This window comes from Oncorhynchus tshawytscha, linkage group LG01, assembly GCF_018296145.1.
Source record: "Oncorhynchus tshawytscha isolate Ot180627B linkage group LG01, Otsh_v2.0, whole genome shotgun sequence".
NCBI lineage: Eukaryota > Metazoa > Chordata > Actinopteri > Salmoniformes > Salmonidae > Oncorhynchus > Oncorhynchus tshawytscha.
Genome location: NC_056429.1, coordinates 62,454,871 through 62,477,818, shown reverse-complemented (window position 1 = coordinate 62,477,818; position 22,948 = coordinate 62,454,871). Strand labels below are relative to the sequence as shown.

General features: G+C 41.2%; 1 protein-coding gene across 1 annotated transcript in view; it reads left to right on the top strand.

Annotated features, from left to right (window-relative positions):
- Positions 1 to 22,948, top strand: part of LOC112254612 (VPS10 domain-containing receptor SorCS1-like) — a 91,493-nt gene that overhangs the window by 2,228 nt on the left and 66,317 nt on the right. Inside the window, exon 2 of the mRNA XM_024427332.2 lies at positions 19,753 to 19,820. Within this exon, the coding sequence (XP_024283100.1) occupies positions 19,753 to 19,820 (68 nt within the window). The remainder of the gene's footprint in view (positions 1 to 19,752; positions 19,821 to 22,948) is intronic.

Here is a 22,948-nt window from a genome sequence, read left to right as displayed (position 1 = left end):
CAGCTTTCCAATCTTTAGGGATCTCGGACGATACGAAAGAGAGGTTGAACAGACTGGTAATAGGGGTTGCAACAATGGCGGCGGATAGTTTTAGAAAGAGAGGGTCCAGATTGTCTAGCCCAGCTGATTTGTACGGGTCCAGGTTTTGCAGCTCTTTCAGAACATCTGCTATCTGGATTTGGGTGAAGGAGAAGCTGGTGAGGCTCGGGCGAGTAGCTGCGGGGGGTGCGGAGCTGTTGGCCGGGGTTGAGGTAGCCAGGAGGAAAGCATGGCTAGCCGTAGAGAAATGCTTATTGAAATTTTTTATTAAATCAAATCAAATCAAATTTTATTTGTCACATACACATGGTTAGCAGATGTTAATGCGAGTGTAGCGAAATGCTTGTGCTTCTAGTTCCGACAATGCAGTAATAACCAACAAGTAATCTAACTAACAATTCCAAAAAACTACTGTCTTATACACAGTGTAAGGGGATAAAGAATATGTACATAAGGATATATGAATGAGTGATGGTACAGAGCAGCATAGGCAAGATACAGTAGATGATATCGAGTACAGTATATACATATGAGATGAGTATGTAAACCAAGTGGCATAGTTAAAGTGGCTAGTGATACATGTATTACATAAGGATGCAGTCGATGATATAGAGTACAGTATATACGTATGCATATGAGATGAATAATGTAGGGTAAGTAACATTATATAAGGTAGCATTGTTTAAAGTGGCTAGTGATATATTTACATCATTTCCCATCAATTCCCATTATTAAAGTGGCTGGAGTTGAGTCAGTGTCATTGACAGTGTGTTGGCATGGATTTATCGGTGGTGACTGTGTTACTAAGTCTCAGTGCAGTGGGCAGCTGGGAGGAGGTGCTCTTGTTCTCCATGGACTTTACAGTGTCCCAAAACTTTTGGGAGTTAGAGCTACAGGATGCAAATTCCTGTTTGAAAAAGCTAGCCTTTGCTTTCCTGGCTGACTGCGTGTATTGGTTCCTGAATTCCTTGAACAGTTGCATATCGCGGGGACTATTCGATGCTATTGCAGTCCGTCACAGGATGTTTTTGTACTGGTCAAGGGCAGTCAGGTCTGAAGTGAACCAAGGGCTATATCTGTTCTTAGTTCTACATTTCTTTGAAAGGGGCATGCTTATTTAAGATGGTGAGGAAATTACTTTTAAAGAACGACCAGGCATCCTCGACTGACGGGATGAGGTCAATATCCATCCAGGATACCCGGGCCAGGTCGACTGCTCACAGAAGTGTTTTAGTGAGCGTTTGACAGTGATGATGGGTGGTCGTTTGACCCCGGACCCATAGCGGATGCAAGCAATGAGGCAGTGATCGCTGAGATCCTGATTGAAGACAGCAGAGGTGTATTTAGAGGGCAAGTTGGTCAGGATAATATCTATGAGGGTGCCCATGTTTACGGATTTAGGGTTGTACCTGGTGGTTTCCTTGATTATTTGTGTGAGATTGAGGGAATCTAGCTTAAATTGTAGGACTGCTGGGGTGTTAAGCATATCCCAGTTTAGGTCACCTAACAGAACGAACTCTGAAGATAGATGGGGGGGCAATCAATTCACATATGGTGTCCAGGGCACAGCTGGGAGCTGAGGGGGGTCTATAACAGGCGGCAACAGTGAGAGACTTATTTCTGGAGAGATTCATTTTTTTTTTTTATTAGAAGCTCGAACTGTTTGGGCATAGACCTGGAAAGTATGACATAACTTTGCAAGCTATCTCTGCAGTAGATTGCAACTCTTCCCCCTTTGGCAGTTCCATCTTGACGGAAAATGTTGTCGTTGGGTATCTCAGAAATCTCAGAATTTTTGGTTGCCTTCCTAATTTAGGATTTAGACATGGCAAGGACATCAGGGTTGGCGGAGTGTGCTAAAGCAGTGAGGAAAACAAACTTAGCGAGGAGGCTTCTGATGTTAACATGCGTGAAACCAAGTTTTTTTAAATTAGTGAAGTCAACAAATGAGAGTGTGTGGGGACACGCAGGGCCTGGGTTAACCTCCACATCACCCGGGGAACAGAGGTGGAGTAGGATGAGGGTAAGGCTAAAGGCTAGTAAAACTGGTCGTCTAGTTCGTTGGGGACAGAGAATAAAAGGAACAGATTTCTGGGCATGGTAGAAAAGATTCAGGGAATAATGTGCGGGTGGGGTGCGGGTACAGTGGAGGTAAGCCCAGGCACTGAGTGATGATAAGAGAGGTCACATCTCTGGACATGTTGGTTATACTGGGTGAGGTCACCGCATATGTGGAAGGTGGGACTAAAGAGGTATCTGAGGTATATAGAGTGGCACTAGGGGCTCCGCAGTAAAGTAAAACAATGATAACTATCTTAAACAACAGTATACAAGGCATATTGACATTTGAGAGAAACATAACGCGAGGCATAAAGCAATCACAGTTGTTGATTGGGAGAGCTAGCTAAGACAACAACGGGTAAGACAACAACAGCTAATCAGCTAAGACAACAACAACAATTAAAATGGCGATGAATGGGCAGAGAGGGTTGGTTAACTACACATTGGGCCTGAGTTCGGGGCTAGGGCTGACAGATAAACAAAAGTAAACAAAGTGGAGGTCCAGTGAACAGCAATAGCTGGAAGCCGTGGGGTAGTCGTTGCTACTCTAGCAAGCGGGAGACACGCCGTTTAAAGTTAACAGGCCGGGGCTAGTAGAAGCGTCTGCTCCGACGTCGGATGGAATTATGTCTGCGGACCAGTCGTGGTGGTCTGGCAGGTCGTCGTGTCGACAAAGGGACCGGGCCAGATGGCGAAAGAGGTATTGTAGTTGTAGTAATTTTGTTTGATAGCCGGGAGATCAGCCTGGTTCAGGGCTAGCTTCGGGGCTGGATCACTAGGTGGTAGTTAGCTAGCTGTGATAATCAGGAGTAATGGTCCAGGGTTTTTGGTAGGAATCCGGCGTTGTATTGGAGAAAAACAGTCCAAGGCTGGTAGGTATTATCCAGGCTAAAAAACAACTGGTGCCTGTGCAGAGGGTAAAGGCCGCTAGCAGTGGCTAACAATGACTACATAGCTAGTAGCTAATTAGCTGGTTAGCTTCTGATGGCTAGCTCCTGATAGAGGTTTTGGCTATAAGGTATAAAAAAAAGCGGATCCGTGTCACATTGAGTGAGGCAGGTTACCGGAAGGTATATTTAATTTAGAAATCGAAAAGGGATTGAAAAATAAATTGAAATATATACAAAAAAAGACTAAAAATACAAAAAGTAAACGAGAGGACGACAAACCACATCTGCACTGCTACACCATCTTGTGGAGGGGGGGGGCACCTGCAGTTACACTGCAAAATTACTGCAGTAATAAAACTGTGTTCTTTTGGACACAGTATTTGCAGATATAATGCAATCATTTTTCGTAAGGGTGGATTTTGAGGTGAGCTTGGGGTTATTGTCTTGCTGGAATAGCCACTTGTGACTAAGTTTTAGCCCTCTGGCAGAGACAACCAGGTTTTTGGTTCAAATATCCTGGTACTTGGTAAAGTTCATGATGTCTTTAACCTTAACAAGTACACCAGGACCAGTGGAAGGAAAATTGCCCCGTAGCTTCAAAGATCCACCACCATATTTTACAGTAAGTATGGGGTTATTTCCCTTGCCCTCGGAGCAACCTCAATTCATCGGGGCATGGACTCTACAAGGTGTCAAAGCGTTCTACAGGGAGGCAGGCCCATGTTGACTCCAACTCTTCCCACAGTTTGGTCGAGTTGATTGGATGTCCTTTGGGTGGTGGACCATTCTTGATACACACAGGAAACTGTTGAGCGTGAAAAAACCCAGCAGTGTTGCAGTTCTTGACACAAACCGGTGCGCTTAGCACCTACTCTCATACCCTGTTCAAAGGCACAGAAATATTTTGCCTTGCACATTCACCCTCTGAATGGCATACAATCCACATTCCATGTCTCAATTGTCTCAAGGCTTAAAAATCCTTCTTTAACCTGTCTCTTCCCCTTCATCTATACCGATTGAAGTAGATTTTAGAAGTGACATCAATAAGGGATCATTGCTTTCACGTGGATTCACCTGGTCAGTCTATGTCATGGAAAAAGCAGATGTTCTTAATGTTTTGTATATTCAGTGAATAGCGTAATTCACTACACGTCTCAATAAGGGATCATTGCTTTCACGTGGATTCACCTGGTCAGTCTATGTCATGGAAAAAGCAGATGTTCTTAATGTTTTGTATATTCAGTGAATAGCGTAATTCACTACACGTCTCATTTATATAATTTATATATAACATAATTCTTACATACTTTATTGTTCTCATATGTGTATCCTTTTCAGTTTCATTCAGCATTGGATTTAGTTTGGTTTCCTAAGAACTCGAAGCGAGTCGACCATCTTTGTTGGCGCCATACTGATTGTTGTGGTGTCATAATGTCAATGGTCCCCGAGGTCCTAATGCCTGTCTGCTTCAAAAGCTGGCTATTTGTGTGGTCCCGCCTTAACCCGGAAGCCAGCCGCGCCAATGTGTCAGAGGAAACACTAATGACCAAGGTCAGCTTGCAGGGGCCCGGCCCACCACAGGGAGTCACTAGAGCGTGATGAGTTAAGTAAAGCCCCCCCCGGCCAAACCCTCCCCTTAACCTGGCCCGTTATCTGCTCATATGGAGCTGTGTGCAATTCCTGTCACTCAGGTTAAAGTATCTTGGCAGATATTTCCAGGGGAGATCATAGACTGCACCCTTCGGTGTTAACCCAGATATGGGAATGGTTCGGCACGGCTAACGTAGATCTTTGTTCTTCTCAATGAGAGATCTGGGCACTCTGCTGGGAACGGATTCTTAGGTGTATTAGTTCCCAGAGATCATCCGCCTGTTGGAATCTGTTGTTCTGGGCTCACGTGAGTGTAAATAACGATTGTCAGAATGCCCAAACACATTATTTAAATTAGTTTATTATGATCAAGTTTGATCCCCATGGTGAATTATTTTGAAGTTCGCTACAAATCGAGATATTTAATTAAATAGTGATGTCACACCCTGATTGGTTTCACCTGTGCTTGCCTCCACCCCCTCCAGGTGTCACCCATCTTCCCCATTATCCCCTGGGTATTTAACCCTGTGTTTTCTGTCTGTCTGTGCCAGTTTGTCTTGTATATTCCAAGTCAACCAGTGTGTTTTTCCCATGCGCCTGCCTTTTCTATTCTCTTTTGCTAGTGCTCCCGGTTTTGACCATTTTCTGGACTCTGTACCCATCTGCCTGACCATTCTGCCTGCCCTGACCTCGAGCCTTCCTACCACACTGTACCTCCTGGACTCTGAACCGGTTATGACCTTTTGTCTGTCCACGACCATTCTCTTGCGTACCCCTTTTGGATTATTAATAAATAATAAAGACTCAAACCATCTGCCTTCAGTGTCTGCATCTGGGTCTCAACTTGTGCCCTTATAAGTGATCCATTCTGACTACTACATTTGTCGTCGCACCAATCACAGTCCCTGCGGCTGAAAAACATCCCCACATCATGATGCTGCCACCACCATGCTTCACCGTAGGGATGGAGCCAGGTTTCCTCCAGACGTGACGCTTGGTATTCAGGCCAACGAGTTCAACTTTGGTTTCATCAGACCAGAGAAACTTGTTTCTCATGGTCGGAGAGTCTTTTCAAACTCCAAGCAGGCTGTCTTTTACTGAGGAGTGGTTTCCATTTGGCCACTCTACCATAAAGGCCTGGTTGATGGAGTGCTGCAGAGAAGGTTGTCCTTCTAGAAGGTTCTCCCATCTCCACAGAGGAACTCTGGAGCTCTGTCAGAGTGACCATCAGGTTCTTGGTCACCTACCTGACCAAGGCCCAACTCCCCCGATTGCTCAGTTTGGTCGGGCGGCCATCTCTAGGAAGAGTCTTGGTGGTTCCAAACTTCTTTCCATTTAAAAATGATGGAGCCCACTGTGTTCTTGGGGACCTTCAATGGTGCAGAATTGTTTTGGTACCCTTCCCCAGATCTGTGCCTTGACAATTCCTTTGACCACATTGCTTGGTTTTTGCTCTGACATGGGCTGTCAACTGTGGGACCTTTATATAGACAGGTGTGTACCTTTCCAAATCATGTCCAGTCAATTGAATTTACCACAGGTGGACTCGGATCAAGTTGTAGAAACATCTCAAGGATGATCAATGGAAACAGGATGAGATGTTTGTTTATTTAATCAATTTTATAATAATGCTGTGAGTTAACAAAATGTGGAAAAAGTCAAGGGGTCTGAATACTTTTCAAAGGCACTGTATTTTCATAACTGTACATTATATTGACAGTAGCGAGAGCAACATCAGCACAATGATTTTGATTTTGCCTTTGCATTACATAAATCAGCCCTTCATACTTCACATTAGCTATAATAAATCATAACCATTATTACTCTTTTATGGTTAGCTCTGTCATCTTGCATTAGCACTCATTCTTGCCTTAACTCTTGCAGCATCAATCTCCCATTCACATATTTACAGTAGCAGCACCAGAGTTGGTAATTTACCTTTACAACCATGACATAGTGGCCTGGTACTCATGGCTCTATTATCCCTCTAACCACTCCGACATCCATGCAAATTCAATCAGAAATTACATCAAGAAAGTAGGTGCTTTTAAAACTCACCTCGCTGTGATTGATCAATTTGATGAAAGAAGTTGAACAACAGGTTGAAACTGAGTGAAAAACATGGTCATTGTGGATGTTGTTTCAAAGACTAACACAACAAAATGGACTGCGCTTTCTAAGGTGATGATTAATTATAAACCCCATATGCATATTCGAGCTTATGCATAGGCTTATATATGAGCCTAAGCCCCCCCCCCCCAAAATAACTGAATTAAAATAAAGTTTGCGCCATTGTACAATGCATAGCCTACTGCATATTATGCGCAGCAGGAAACATAAAGAAAAACTGATTTAAGATGTCTTTAAGTAATCACCTTTGAGTGTGGACTGTATTGTTATGCATACTGGATGGACTGTTTACCTACTTTATGCAACTGCTCCAAACTTTCTATCCACGAGTCTGGGAGAGAACGTATAGGCCTAGGCGATGCTTGTTGGTTCATTGATTGTTTATTGATTGTGCAGGGAGGTTTACAGTGAATTTGTATTTGATATTTAATAACCTAGTAATAAGGAATTTTTTCTATTTTCATAATTATTAGGCAAACATATTTCCTTTAGCTACAGAATATCTCCCCACCATGCGTTTCCATCTCCTCCCCTCTCTCCTTCATTCCTTTCTTGAGTGTGCAGAGTTTAGTGAAATATGTTTCTTTGCTCTCGATGTTCCCGAAAAGATTTCACTTGGTTTCCCAAATTGGATGGAGAGCCCATGGCATACAGAGTTTGGGCAGAATATCACCTGTCAAGCAGCTAGAGGCTGCATGCTCCTCAAACAGTGGTTGATGTGTGGAGTGAAATAACCGGAGTAGTCTACCCTGCATGAGTGAAAAACGAAACAGCAGGGAAGTAGCATCCTTTCGCTATTCCAGTGCATACAGATGACATGTATTTCTCCCCTACCCCTCTTTCCTGCCCATTTGACAATGGGCCATTCTAAATTTAAGAAAAGTTATTATTAAACACATGATTACATTGAGAATAGTCTGATGAGTGAAAATATGATCACTTGATGTTGAGAGAACAGCCTAACAGAGTGAATCCTTTTTCGATATATATTTTTCAAATAATCAATAGCCTATAGTGGCATCATGCAGCCCATATACAGTAAGTTTTGATTTCTAAGACATTATAAGGTTTGTATCATTCACTACTAAAGTTGCCAAATAACTCTAAATCTAGCGTATATAGGACCTGTTTCAAATGATCTCTTTTACGATCAACATAGCCACTTCATATACACACTCGCTCCAGAATGGGAAAATATCCTTTCTATTTATTTCAACCAAGTTCAATTATATTCATCTTACTATAAAATCATAGAATATAAAAAAATGTCACGGGACTTATTGTCAAGTCCGTCGTAAGGAGGAGACCAAGGCGCAGTGTGGTAAGCATACATTCTTAATTTATTAAACAAATTAACACTGAAACAAACTAACAAACAACTGAACGAAGCGTGAAGCTATACACATGAGTGCTAACAGGCAAGTACACATAGACAAGAACCCACAAATACCCAAGGGGAAATGGGACCTAAATACGGTCCCCAATCAGACAACAACGATAAACAGCTGCCTCTGATTGGGAACCATAATCAGGCCACAATAGACATACAAATACCTAGACCTACTAAACCCCTAGACTTACAAAACCCCTAGACAATTCTTAACAAGCATACCCACCCGAGTCACACCCTAACCTAACCAAAATAATATAGAAAACAGAGATAACTGAGGTCAGAACGTGACACAGAATCATATCGTGTCTGCTAAATGAACAAGTCTACAGCCTATGGCATTGCACATTGTCAGATAACATACAGTAGGCCAACTCATATTCTGTTCTTCTGAAATACATTTTCTTCATATCATAATGTTTCTTTAGACCAACCTAAAATAAATAATGGATGGATTGTGATGGTGTATATTAAATTGATGCATTCTACTTTTTAAAATGTAGATGTTCCAAAAGCGTGCATCAGCAGCTTGTATGCGTGCAGGTCTGGAGAATCTAAATGTGTTTATTTTAATCAACAGTGAATTACCATGAGACCGGCAGTCTTTTGCATGTTTATAACCGGCTGACAAAATGTCATGACCACCACAGCCTTAACTGTGAAAAAAATATTCCAAATTAGCTCCATAATATTGACAGAAACATGGCAAACGTTGTTTATAATCAATCCTCAAGGTGTTTTTCAAATATCTATTCGATAATATATCCACCGGGACAATTGATTTTTCAGTAGGACCGATTGGAAAAATGGCTACCTCTGTATTTTACGCGAGAATCACTCTGAGAGCCATTAAGTGACCACTTACACAATGTAGCCACTTACGGGTATTCTTCAACATAAATGGGTAAAACTACATCACAATGCTGTAGACACCTTGGGGAATACGTAGAAAAAGTAATTTGGTTGATAGCCCATTCACTGCTCAATAGGGACACATTGGAACACAGAGCTTTCAAAACATGAGGCACTTCCGGATTGGATTTTTCTCAGGCTTTCGCCTGCAATATCAGTTCTGTTATACTCACAGACAATATTTCTACAGTTTTGGAAACTTTAGAGTGTTTACTATCCTAAGCTGTCAATTATATGCATATTCTAGCATCTTGTCCTGACAAAAATCCTGTTCACTTTGGGTACGTTATTTTTCCAAAAATGAAAATACTGCCCCCTAGTCACAACAGGTTTTAACACTTGCTTTGGTTCCAGTTCTTACAATATGTGCATTCATTTATCATCCATTGTATCAGAGCTGGACAAATCTCATTGCAGGTAAGGTACATTAGCTTTGAGTTTGTCAACAGAACACACAACCCTGCACCTTTATCTCTGAGCACCCACATTTCAGAAGGCATATCAATGAGTTGAAAATGTTTTTTGAAAGCATCCTCAGCTCAGCAGGTGCTACTTTTGGGCTGGGTAGGAAACAAACCCACTCGATTTACTTATCTTGCCAGCATTGATCAGACCCCCCTCATGCACGATGAAGCTTCGAGGCTCAGCAAGCTGCCATTGTCTGGCTGGAGACAGTCGTTAGAGAAAAAGCATACATGCAAAGAAGAAGGGGCTTCTGATGATTTCTCACTTCAACAATTGAAAACAGAGAAATGTCTGCCACAGGGGTGTCTGTAATGCATCTTACATTTCATATTTTCCTAATAGTATGATAGCATCAGGATATCCCTAGCCAGAGTCCTTTCTGCATGTTGGATAGCTACTGTACATACTCTGGTTAACCAGATAAAATTATATGGTTCACAGAGGTTCAGGGAAACATAGATCAAAGTGGATATTCAATTAAGGGTTGCAAATGTGATCACATGCCAAGATATAGGCTTTTGTGGATAATTTTGCACACCCAATTTTTCAGTTTTTGATTTGTTAAAAAAGTTTGAAATATCCAATAAATGTCGTTCAACTTCATGATTGTGTCCCACTTGTTGTTGATTCTTCACAAAAAAATACAGTTTTATATCTTTATGTTTGAAGCCTGAAATGTGGCAAAAGGTCGCAAAGTTCAAGGGGGCTGAATACTTTCGCAAGGCACTGTATCTTATGATATACAGTGCCTTCGGAAAGTATTCAGACCTCTTGACTTGTTCCAAATTTTGTTACATTACAGCCTTATTGTAAAATATTTAAATTAAATGTTTTCTTCATCAATCTACACACAATACCCCATAATGACAAAGCGAAAACAGGTTTTTAGACAGTTTTGACAATTAAAAAATAAATAAAAATAAATACCTTATTTACATAAGTACTCAGACCGTTTGCTATGCGACTCAAAATTGAGTTCAGGTGTTTCCTGTTTCCATTGATCATCCTTGAGATGTTTCTATAACTTGATTGGAGACCACTTGTGGTAAATTCAATTGATTCGACATGATTTGGAAAGTCACACAACTGTTTATATAAGGTCCCACAGTTGACATTGCATGTCAGAGCAAAAACCAAGCCATGAAGTCAAAGGAATTATCCGTAGAGCTCAGAGACAGGATTGTGTCGAGGCACAGATCTGGGGAAGGGTACCAAAAAATGTCTGCAGTATTGAAGGTCCCCAAGAACACAGTGGCCATCATTCTTAAATGGAAGAAGTTTGAAACCACCAAGAATCTTCCTAGAGCTGGCCGCCCGGCCAAACTGAGAAATCGAGGGAGAAGGGCCTTGGTCAGGGAGATGACCAAAAACCTGATGGTCACTCTGACAGAGCTCCAGAGTTCCTCTGTGGAGATGGGAGAACCTTCTAGAAGGACAACCATCTCTGCAGCACTCCATCAACCAGGCCTTTATGGTAGAGTGGCCAGATGTAAGCCACTCCTCAGTAAAAGGCACATGACAGCCTGCTTGGAGTTTGCCAAAAGGCACCTAAAGACTCTCAGACCATGAGAAATAAGTTTCTCTGGTCTAATGAAACCAAGATTGAACTCATTGGCCTGAATACCAAGCGTCACATCTGGAGGAAACCTGGCTCCATCCCTACGGTGAAGCATGGTGGTGGCAGCATCATGATGTGGGGATGTTTTTCAGAGGCAGGGATTGGGAGACAGGATGGACGGATCGAGGGAGAGATGAACGGAGCAAAGTACAGAGCGATCTTTGATGAAAACCTACTCCAGAGCGCTCAGGACGTCAGACTGGGGATAAGGTTCACCTTCCAACAGGACACACAGACAAGACAATGCAGGACTGGCTTTGGGACACGTCTCTGAATGTCCTTGAGTGACCCAGCCAGTACCTGGATTTTAACCTGATCGAAAAACTCTGGAGGGTCCTGCAAATAGCTGTGCAGCAACGCTACCCATTCAACCTGACAGAGCTTGAGAAACTCCCCAAATACATGTGCCAAGCTTGTAGCGTCATGTTCCAACGAAGTACTGAGTAAATGGTCTGAATACTTATGTAAATGTCATTGAAGTTTTTTATTTTTAATATATTTGCAAAAAAAATCTAAAAAACTGTTTTTGCTTTGTCATTATGGGGTATTGTGTGTAGATTGAAGAGAAAAAAACATTTGAATCAATTTTAGAATAAGGCTGTAATGTAACAAAATGTGGAAAATTTAAAAGACTCTGAATACTTTCCAAATGCACTGTATCTCTGACTATCTCTGTATAGTGTCAATACAATACTGAGATATTCACGGTATCTTGATGCCAGAGCAATGAAACACAGTACAATACAGTAAAATGTACTATTGAACTGTAAGAAAAACAATTCTGCAGTATTGTACTGTAATTACAAGTGATTACAGCAAGCAGGCTGGCTGTAGGAATTTGTTTATTGATGAATAATAGGTGTTTTATATCACTTGCATTTCTAGAGGCCTAAACAAAGGCTTCCAAACTGTCTGTGATTACAAATAGGCATGGTTAAATATTCACCCATTAAAAGATTTTAAGAACTGCTATCACTCTGATATGTTCCCTATATACATTTGATTGTTGCGGAACTACTACCACTACCTGTCACGTTCTGACCTTTTATTTCCTTTGTTTTGTCATTATTTAGTATGGTCAGTGCGTGAGTTGGGGTGGGCAGTCTATGTTTGTTTTTCTATGATTTGGGTATTTCTATGTTTCGGCCTAGTATGGTTCTCAATCAGAGGCAGGTGTCATTAGTTGTCTCTGATTGAGAATCATACTTAGGTAGCCTGGGTGTCACTGTGTGTTTGTGGGTGATTGTTCCTGTCTCTGTGTTTTGCACCAGATAGGGCTGTTTTTGGTTTTCCACGTTTATTGCTTTTGTTAGTTTATTCATGTCTAGTGTCTTTATTAAAAAACATGAATAACCACCACGCTGCGTTTTGGTCCGCCTCTACTTCACCTAAGGAAAACCGTTACACTACCACATATCACTTCAATTGCACCCACTATATTTACAGATATTCAGACATCCTTTTGTTCAAGATAAAACTCTCAGTTGTTAGTAGTGAAAGTCAGAAGATACTAACATGGCTGGAGGAGGCATACATTTCAGTGATCTGGAGTATTCTGTTGTTGTCAAGCAATCCTACCTTAAGCTCTCATGGTGTGGGATGCTTCGGAATCTTGACGGTTAGGAGAGTTGTGTGAGGACATTACTCATTTATCTTTGCAATAATCTACCGTGAAGTCACTTAATAATTCATGATCCAGTTGACATGTTATTCATATGAGACCAAATAGCTCTGACTTCAAAAAACACTGTCTGTGTGAATAAAGAGATACAAATTGATGTGGTAGACAAAAGAAAGCCAATAATACAGGTTGAGGTTGTATGGTTGAGAGCTCTGAGCTTGTGTTTGTACCAACAGATAAAGCCTGAAACAGAAAGGTAAAGGTTGTGTAAAGGATGATAGTTTATGCATTTTATTCAGTGTGTATTCTTTTAAAAGGACGTCCATCCAGTAAAAGATGGGTAATTAGTCCGATTTTAACATATAGATGGATGATAAGTTGATAATATGAAAGCCTCTACTTTCAAAATGCATAACTTTTGATGATAATATCATTATGAATCAACAGAAACATCTCTTTGAAAGTAAACACTGGCTCCGCTCGCAGTGAATATGTCACAATTCTTAGACTCATTGTGTTAGACTGCAAATTCTAATTTAATCTCATATTAATTTGCCATAATGTACTTAAAGTTTCTAAGAATGGGGTGTCTCTATTCCATTGCTAATAAGAACTTAAAAAGTATAACAATTCACATCTGTACAACAAGGGTTACCGTTAGGGAGCTGGCTTGTTATTTTTCATCAGCGTCATTAGTGTTGTAGTAGTGGAAATAGATTGAGAAACTCTTAAACAAAAATGGTAATGTGTTAGTGCTTTTCCATTTATAGGGTAAAGATAGAAAACCACCATATATTATTGATATTCAGAGCAGTAACTTGGTAACAATTGATTTTATGGAATCATCTATCTATTTAATTGCAGCGGGTAAATATATTGACAGTTTTATTGATGAGGTAACTTAATTCCTGAAGCTGATAAGGCCGGATCAGGGAGTCGCTGAGTCTGGGAATGAATCTTAATTTGTAGTCTGTCTAGCCTTTAAATGTCTCTTTCAGAGGCTCCTCATCCTTCACTAATAGGGTGCCCCCCTCCACCCTCTATCCCCCATTCCTCCATCCCTCTTAATACAGCGCCTTCATTCTACTGTAGTAATCTTCTCAAACTAAGCCCTTTAAAATCACTATAACACCTCTTTCATGCCTCAAGAATGATAAGATTCATACCAATGTATTCACACAGGGTTGAGATTCACACAGGATCTTTATAGCTACAGTTAGATAGCAAGTAAGTACCCAGCCCCAACCCCCTGTTTAACACAGAAAAATCTACAAATTTAAGAATCACTGTATATTGATGCATGGCACATTAAATATTTACAACATTAAGAGAGCTTCACCTTGCACTTTCAACACTCACCTAACACTTTTCCAGCTGGCACTTGAGGATGCAAATGATTTGAGTCTTCCACTGGACCTTCTCCAAGTAAATAGATAAGGTAATGGCCATCCAGAAGACAGGAAGTAATTGGCTCTACTTTCCAAACTGCTCTGGTTCATTTTATTGTGTATGACAATGTCCAGCAGATTGGGAAGCTTTTGGAAGCTATAAAGGTCATGTAATTGGTAGACAATTCATCTCTACAATGGCTTGCGAAAGTATTCACCCCCCTGGGCATTTTTCCTAGTTTGTTGCCTTCCAACCTGGAATTAAAACAGATTTTTGGGGGTTTGTATAATTTGATTTACACAACATACCTACCACTTTGCAGAAGCAAAATCATTTTTATTTTGAAACAAATTAGACAAAGACAAAAAAAATTAAAACATGCATAACTATCCCCCCCAAAGTCAATACTTTGTAGAGCCACCTTTTGCAGAAATTACAGCTGCAAGTATCTTGGGGTCTCAAAAGCTTGGCACATCTAGCCACTGGGATATTTGCCCATTCTTCAAGGCAAAACTGCTCCAGCTCCTTCAAGGTGGATGCGTTCCGCTGGTGTACAGCAACCTTTAAGTCATACCACATATTCTCAATTGGATTGAGGTCTGGGCTTTGATTAGGCCATTCCAATAGATTGAAATGTTTCCCCTAAAATCACTAGAGTGTTGCTTTAGCAGTATGCTTAGGGTCATTGTCCTGCTGGAAGGTGAACCTCCATCCCAGTCTCTAATCTCTGGAAGACTGAAACAGGTTTCCCTTAAGAATTTCCCTGTATTTAGCGCCACCACCATGCTTCACTGTGGGGATGGGGTTCTCGGGGTGATGAGAGGTGTTGGGTTTGCGCCAGACATAGTGTTTTCCTTGATGGCCAAAAATATCAATTTTAGTCTCATCTGACCAGAGTACCTTCTTCCATATGTTTGGGGAGTCTCCCACATGCCTTTTGGCGAACACCAAACATGCTTATTTTTTTCTTTAACCTCTCTGGGATATGTGGGACGCTAGCATCCAAAAGCCAGAGAAAATGCAGAGCGCCAAATTCAAATAAATTACTATAGAAATCAAACTTTCATGAAATCACACATGTAAGATACCAAATTAAAGCTACACGTGTTGTGAATCCAGCCAACATGTCAGATTACAAAAAGGCTTTTCGGCGAAAGCAAACAATGCTATTATCTGAGGATAGCACCATAGTAAACAAAAGAGACAACATTTCAACCCTGCAGGCGTGACACAAAACACAGAAATAAAAAAATATAAATCATGCCTTACCTTTGACAAGCTTCTTCTGTTGGCACTCCAATATGTCCCATAAACATCACAAATGGTCCTTTTGTTCGATTAATTCTGTCCATATATATCCAAAATGTCCATTTATTTGGCGCGTTTGATCCAGAAAACACCGGTTCCAACTTGACTACAAAATATCACAGAAGTTACCTGTAAACTTTGCCAAAACATTTCAAACTACTTTTGTAATACAACTTTAGTTATTTTTTAAAGTTAAATAATCGATCAAATTGAAGACGGGATGATCTGTGTTCAATACAGGAAGACAACAATCTGACGCTAGCTTTCTGGTCATGCGCCTCTATCAAACAGTACACATGAAGTGACCCTCGATCAAGATGGCCGTACTTCTTCATTACACAAAGGAATAACCTCAACCAATTTCTAAAGACTGGTGACATCCAGAGGAAGCGGTAGGAACCGCAAGCAAGTCCCATAGAAATATGGATTCCCAATGAAAATCAATTGAAAAGAGAGTGACCTAAAAAAAAAAATCTGAATGGTTTGTCCTTGGGGTTTCGCCTGCTACATAAGTACTGTTTTAGTCACAGACATGATTCAAACCGTTTTAGAAACCTCAGAGGGTTTTCTATACAAATCTACTAATAATCTGCAAATCTTATCTTCTGGGGATGAGGAGCAGGCAGTTGAATTTGGGCATGCTTTTTATCCAAAATTCCAAATACTGCCCCCTATCCTAGAGAAGTTAAGCAATGGCTTTTTTCTGGCCACTCCTCCGTAAAGCCAGGCTCTGTGGAGTGTACGGTTTAAAATAGTCCAAAGGACATATACTCCCATCTCCACTCTGGAGCTTTGCAGCTCCTTCAGGGTTATCTTTGGTCTCTTTGTTGCCTCTCTGATTAATGCCCTCCTTGCCTGGTCTGTAAGTTTTGGTGGGCGGCCCTCTATTGGCAGGTTTGTTGTGGTGCCATATTCTTCCCATTTTTTAATAATGGATTTAATGGTGCTCTGTGGGATGTTTAAAGTTTCAGATATTTTTTTATACCAACCCTGATCTGTACTTCTCCACAACTTTGTCCCTGACCTGTTTGGAGAGCTCCTTCGCCTTCATGGTGCCGCTTGCTTGGTGGTGCCCATTGCTTAGTGGTGTTGCGGACTCTGGGGTCTTTCAGAACAGGTGTAAATATACACTGAGATCACAAGGCAGATGATATTACCCTTAGATTGCGCATACAGTTGAAGTCGGAAGATAGAAAATACACTTAGTTTGGAGTCATTAAAACTCATTTTTCAACCACTCCACAAATGTCTTGTTAACAAATTATAGTTTTGGCAAGTTGTTTAGGACATCTACTTTGTGCATGACACAAGTAATATTTCCAACAATTGTTTACTGACAGATTATTTCACTGTATCACAATTCCAGTGGGTCAGAAGTTTACATACACTAAGTTGACTGTGCCTTTAAACAGCTTGGAAAATTCCCGAAAATGATGTCTTGGCTTTAGAAGCTTCTGATAGGCTAATTGACATCATTTTAGTCAATTGGAGGTGTACTTGTGGATATATTTCAAGGCCTACCTTCAAACTCAGTGCCTCTTTGCTTGACATCATGGGAAAATCTAAATAAATCAGCCAAGACCTCAGAAAAATAATTGTAGACCTCCACAAGTCTGGTTCATCCTTGGGAGCAATTTCCAAACGCCTGAAGGTACCACGTTCATCTGTACAAACAACAGTACGCAAGCATAAACACCATGGGACCATGCAACCAACATACCACTCAGGAAGGAGACTCGTTCGGTCTCCTAGAGATGAATGTACTTCGGTGCAAAAAGTGAAAATCAATCCCAGAACAACAGCAAATGACCTTGTGAAGATGCTGGAGGAAACGGGTACAAAAGTATCTATATCCACAGTTAACCGAGTCCTATATCGACATAGCCCGAAAGGCCGCTCAGCAAGGAAGAAGCCACTGCTCCAAAACCGCCATAAGAAAGCCAGACTATGGTTTGCAACTGCACATGGGGACAAAGATTGTACTTTTTGGAGAAATGTCCTCTGGTCTAATGAAACAAAAATAGAACTGTTTGGCCATAATGACTATCCTCATTTGGAGGAAAAAGGGGGAGGCTTGCAAGCCAAAGATCACCATACCAACTGTGAAGCTTGGGGTGGCAGCATCATGTTGTGGTGGTGTTTTGCTGCAGGAGGGACTGGTGCATTTCACCAACAGATGGCATCATGAGGAGGGAAATTATGTGGATATTGTGAAGCAACATCTCAAGACAAAAGTTAAAGCTGTCACAACTGGGTCATCCAAATGGACAATGACCCCAAGCATACTTTCAAAGTTGTGGCAAAATGGCTTAAGGACAACAAAATCAAGGTATTGGAGAGGCCATGACAAGCCCTGACCTCAATCCTATAGACAATTTGGGGCAGAACTTAAAAAGTGTGTGCGAGCATAGAGGCCTACAAACATGACTCAGTTACACGAACTCTGTCAAGAGGAACTGACTGGCCAGAATTCACCCAACTTATTGTGGGAAGCTTGTGGAAGGCTACCTGAAACGTTTGACCCAAGTTAAACAATTTAAAGGCAATGCTAGCAAATACTAATTGAGTGTATGTGAACTTCTGACACTGGGAATGTGATGAAAGAAATTACATCTGAAATAATTCTCTATTATTCTGACATTACACATTCTTAAAATAAAGTGGTGATTCTAACTGGCCTAAGACAGGGAATTTTTGCTAGGATTAAATTTCCGGAATTGTGAAAAACTGAGTTTAAATGTATTTGTCTAAGGTGTATGTAAACTTCCAACTTCAAGTATAGGTGGACTTTATTTAACTAACTATGTGACTGAAGGTTATTGGTTGCACCAGATCTTATTTAGGGGCTTCGTTGCAAATGGAGTGAATACAGATGCACTCACCATTTTTCCGTTTTTATATTTTTTTTAGAAACATGTTCTTTATTTAATTTCACCTCACCAATTTCAACTTTTTTTTGTATGTCCATTACATGGAGTCCAAATAAAAATATATTTATGTTACAGGTTGTAATGCAACAGAACAGGAAATACGCCAAGGGGGATGAATACATTTGCAAGGCACTGTATTTCCCAATGTGTGGGTTTCTAGATTACTGCTAAGGTTAAAATACTCCGATTATTCCTCATCACACTTTGGCCAACCACAATATATATATGTTACAATGAAGAGACAACTAAAAGGCCAAATTTTAATCAAAATAAATGGGTACAACTGGAAAGACCAATGGTCCCAGGAGATAGGTGTTGTCTCCAAGGTGTAGAAGACCCCCACACTGGTTTATTATGCAGTAAACCATTGAGAGAGTTGTGTACTTAAATGGTAATTTTTCCACATTGTCTTCAAGTATTTAGAGCTGAGGGAATGGGAAAAATCAATCTGTAAACATTGACTGTATGTAATATTAATGTAGTGATACAAAGACTTCAATTTAGGTTCCAACAAACGCTGAGTAGGAAAGACGTTTCTCCTTTCAAATTAAAACAGAAAATAGAGCTGTCCATAGAGCCATTCATTAACATGTAGAATAATTTACATGACACCTCGCAATTTATTTGTCTACATACCTATTAAGTATGAGCTTGTATAACCGCCATATAACAATGGTGTTTTATACAATCTCCTCAAAAAAGATGTCCATGATATTTACGAGGAGAGCCTTGCTGTACCTGGGATGCTTGTAATGGAAGAAACCCGCTGAGCCCTAAAAAAACCCCACAACCTGTCACATTGTATAATGGTCAGAGACAGGCGCAGGAATAAGTAATAGGGGGTTTTATTACTCCACCCAAAAATACAACATGTCATGAAAAAAGAACAGGGACGAAGCCCAAAACAGACATATATATATATAAGGTACACAGGGATGTAACTCAAACAAAAGAGTGAGGGTTAACCTTTAATAATCACAGAAGATGCAACATTCTCATGCAGAATGAAGCCTTGACAAGTCCTCATAAATTGGTTTGGGATTAGTTTATGTGTGTGGAGGTTTGACAAGCATCCATATTAAACTGAGTATCCATATTAAGGCTGCTGTTGTAATTTTTTGATGATGCACTCCTCCTAAGGCCATCCTGCTCAAACCACTTCCAATGATAAAATAGCAACAGGTGCAAGTTTGAAAATGAGGTAGTCAAAAGTTTAAAAAAAATAAAAAAATCCTTTCTTTTGAACTTTAGGCTTATTTACCACAATTGTGAAATACTGCATAATATGCAACTCATTACTTCAAGTCCTACCAAAATGTCAGATGATATGATGCATGGAAGTGTTACATTATATTACTCGTATTTTCTAAAGATGCGTGCTGAGATGGGAACTGTGTTCTCTTTTGTAGGTGATTCTAATGCTGACTAAGTACTTTGACTTCAGCCTTGGCAGTGTCACAGAGAGCTCTCTATGGAGGTAAGGAGGGGTTAAATTCATCTCAGTTGATTTCTCTCTGGCTTTGGTGTTCATGTTTAGGGCCACAAGTCTTTCTTGAGCATGTGACCATGGGCCTGAGTGATTGCCTATCACATTGTTAGGAAAACTAATGGCACTTCTCATATTGAATGTTGGTTATATAGGTAACTGCCAAAATAAAGACAGACACGGTCTCTCTGTTTCTAGCTCCTAGCCAACTTAATTTTTTGTTATTTCTTACATTATTTGCTCAGAACGTCTCTTGTATTATTACCTACAGCTGAAAATAACTTTTGGATATTAAATCGGCTCTCACCCACCAGTATTTCGACCAGAAATTTGACTTCCCTGAAATGGATGCTGTTTGTTTGAACTGCCCAAGGCAGCTCCATTCATCCCAGGGTCTGCAACAAAACGCTGACGAGTAAGAGGAAGAAGAAGTGGGGCCCTTGTCAGACTAAGACTCATGCATTACCATCCACCGGTTCCAAGTATATTACTCGCTAACGTTCAGTCCCTGGACATTAAAGTAGACGATCTCAGGGCGAGGATCTGTAACATACTCTGTTTTACAGAATCATAGCTCTCTCCGGATATATTGTCCCCATCCATTCAATCAGTTGGGTTCTCCGTCCATCATGCAGACAGGAAGAAAAACTTTAATGGAAAAATAATGGTGGAGGAGTATGTTTTATGATTTACAACTTGTGTAAACATACAGGAACTAAAGTCCTTTTGGTCTCCCGATCTGGAATACCTCACCATCAAATTACTGCATAAACTCCCAAGATAACTTTCTTCATCATCACTGCCGTGTATGTTCTCCCCCAAGCCGACACGGCAATGGCTTTCAGGGAACTACACTGGACTTTGTGCAAACTGGAAACCACATATTCTGAGGCTACATTTATTGTAGCTAGGGACTTTAATAAAGGAAATCTGAGAAATTCTATCAACACATCTTCTGTGATACTCGTGCATCCAACACTCAAGCATTTCGCTACACTCGCATTAACATCTGCTAACCATGTGTATGTGACAAATAAAATTAGATTTGATTTGATTTGAACACTCTGGATCGTTGCCACTCTCCCTTCTGGGGTGGCTACAAGGCCCTCCCCTGCCCTCTCTCCGGCAAATAAGATCACACCTCCATTCTGATCCTCCACATCTATAGGCAGAAACCTAAGCAGGAATCACCCATGGTAAGGACTGTCAATTGTTGGTCTGAACTATCATAATCTACGCTTCAAGATTGTTTTGACAATGCGGACTGGGAAATGTTCTGGTTCGGCTCTGAGAATATTATCTACGTATACACTTGACTCAGAGACGCAATTCAATGGCTTAGACACAAGACGTATGTGGCAGGGACTCCAGGCAATCAATGATTATAAAGGGAAAGCCAGTAAAGTCGCAGACTCATTCTCCTTGTCTGACGTGTTAACCCTCGCAAGGCTGCCAGTCCAGGAGGTATCCCAAGCTGCATCCACAGAGCATGTGCAGACCAGCTGGCTGGAGTGTTTACAGACATATTCAATCTCCCCCTATCCCAGTATATTGTCCCCACTTGCTTCAAGATTGCCACCATTGTTTCTGTACCCAAGAAAGCAAAGGTAACTGAACTAAATGAGTTTTGCCCAATAGCCAATTTCTGTCATCATGAAGTGCTTTGAGAGGCTAGTTAAGGATCATATCACCACCTTAGCCAACACCCTAGACCCACCACAATTTGCCTACCGGCCCAACAGATCCAATGACAACACAATCGCCATTGCACTACACAATGCCTTATCCCACCTGGACAAGAGAAATACCTATGAATGCTGTTCATTGACTACAGCTCAGCCTTCAATGCTATAGTGCCCTCCAAACTCATCACTAAGCTCAGGGCCCTGGGTCTGAACTCCACCCTGTGAAACTGGCCCTACACTTCCTGAGGTCGATCCCAGGTGGGAAAGGTAGGCAACAACACCTCCACGAATCAGATCATCAACACTGGGACCCACAGGTGTGCGTTCTCAGCCCCCTCATGTGCTCCTTGTTCACACATGACTGCATGGCCGCGTTTGTCCCCAACTCAATCATCAAGTTTGCTGGCGACACAACAGTGGTAGGCCTGATTATCAACAACAACGAGAGAGCCTACAGGGAGGAGGTGAGAGCCCTGGCAGAGTAGTACCTGGAAAATAACCTCTCCCTCAACGTCAACAAAATGAAGGAGCTGATCACTGAACACAGGAGACAGCAGAGAAAGCACGCCCCCATCCACAGATATGGGGCCGCAATGGATTGGGTCAAAAGCTTCAAGTTCCTCATCGTGCACATCACTAAAGACCTGAAATAGTCCCTCCATGCTGACAGTGAGGTGAAAGCGCAACAGCACCTCTTCAACCTCATTGGGCTGAAGAAATTTGACTTGGCCCTTAAGACCCTCACTAACTTCTATGGATGCACCATAGAGAGCATTCTGTCGGGCTGGCAAATGCAACGTTTGCAACCAAAGGGCTCTCCATAGGGTGATGCAGTCAGCCAAACGCATCACCGGGGGCACACTGCCTGCCCTTCAGTACATTTACAGCACCTGGTGTCACAGGAAGGCCAATAAGATCATAAAGGACCTCAGCCACCTGAGCCACAGCCTATTCACCCCGCTAGCATCTAAAAGATGAAGACAGTACAGGTGCACCAAAGCTGGGACCGAGAGATTGTGAAACAGCTTCTATCTCCAGACCGTCAGGCTGCTAAACAGTCACCGGTACTCTGCCCTGAACCTTAGACACTGTCACTAGCTGGCTACCATCCGCTACTCTACCCTGTTCCTTAGAGACTGCTGCTCTATAGAGTAATTTAACACTGGTCACTTCAGAAATGTGTACATACAGTTTTACCCACTTTATATGTACACTATTTATACAAAAGAACTGTATATTGTTTTACTTTTTGGATTATTTGTGTATTGTTTTGTATTGCTAGATATTACTGCCCTGATAGAAAACAAAAGCATTTCACTGCGATAACATCTACAAATGGATGTACGCAACCAATAAACTCAATTTTTATAAGAGACTAGGAAGCAGAGAGCTAAGAAACAGAGACTGTACAGCTGGAATGTTTTGTTCAAATAT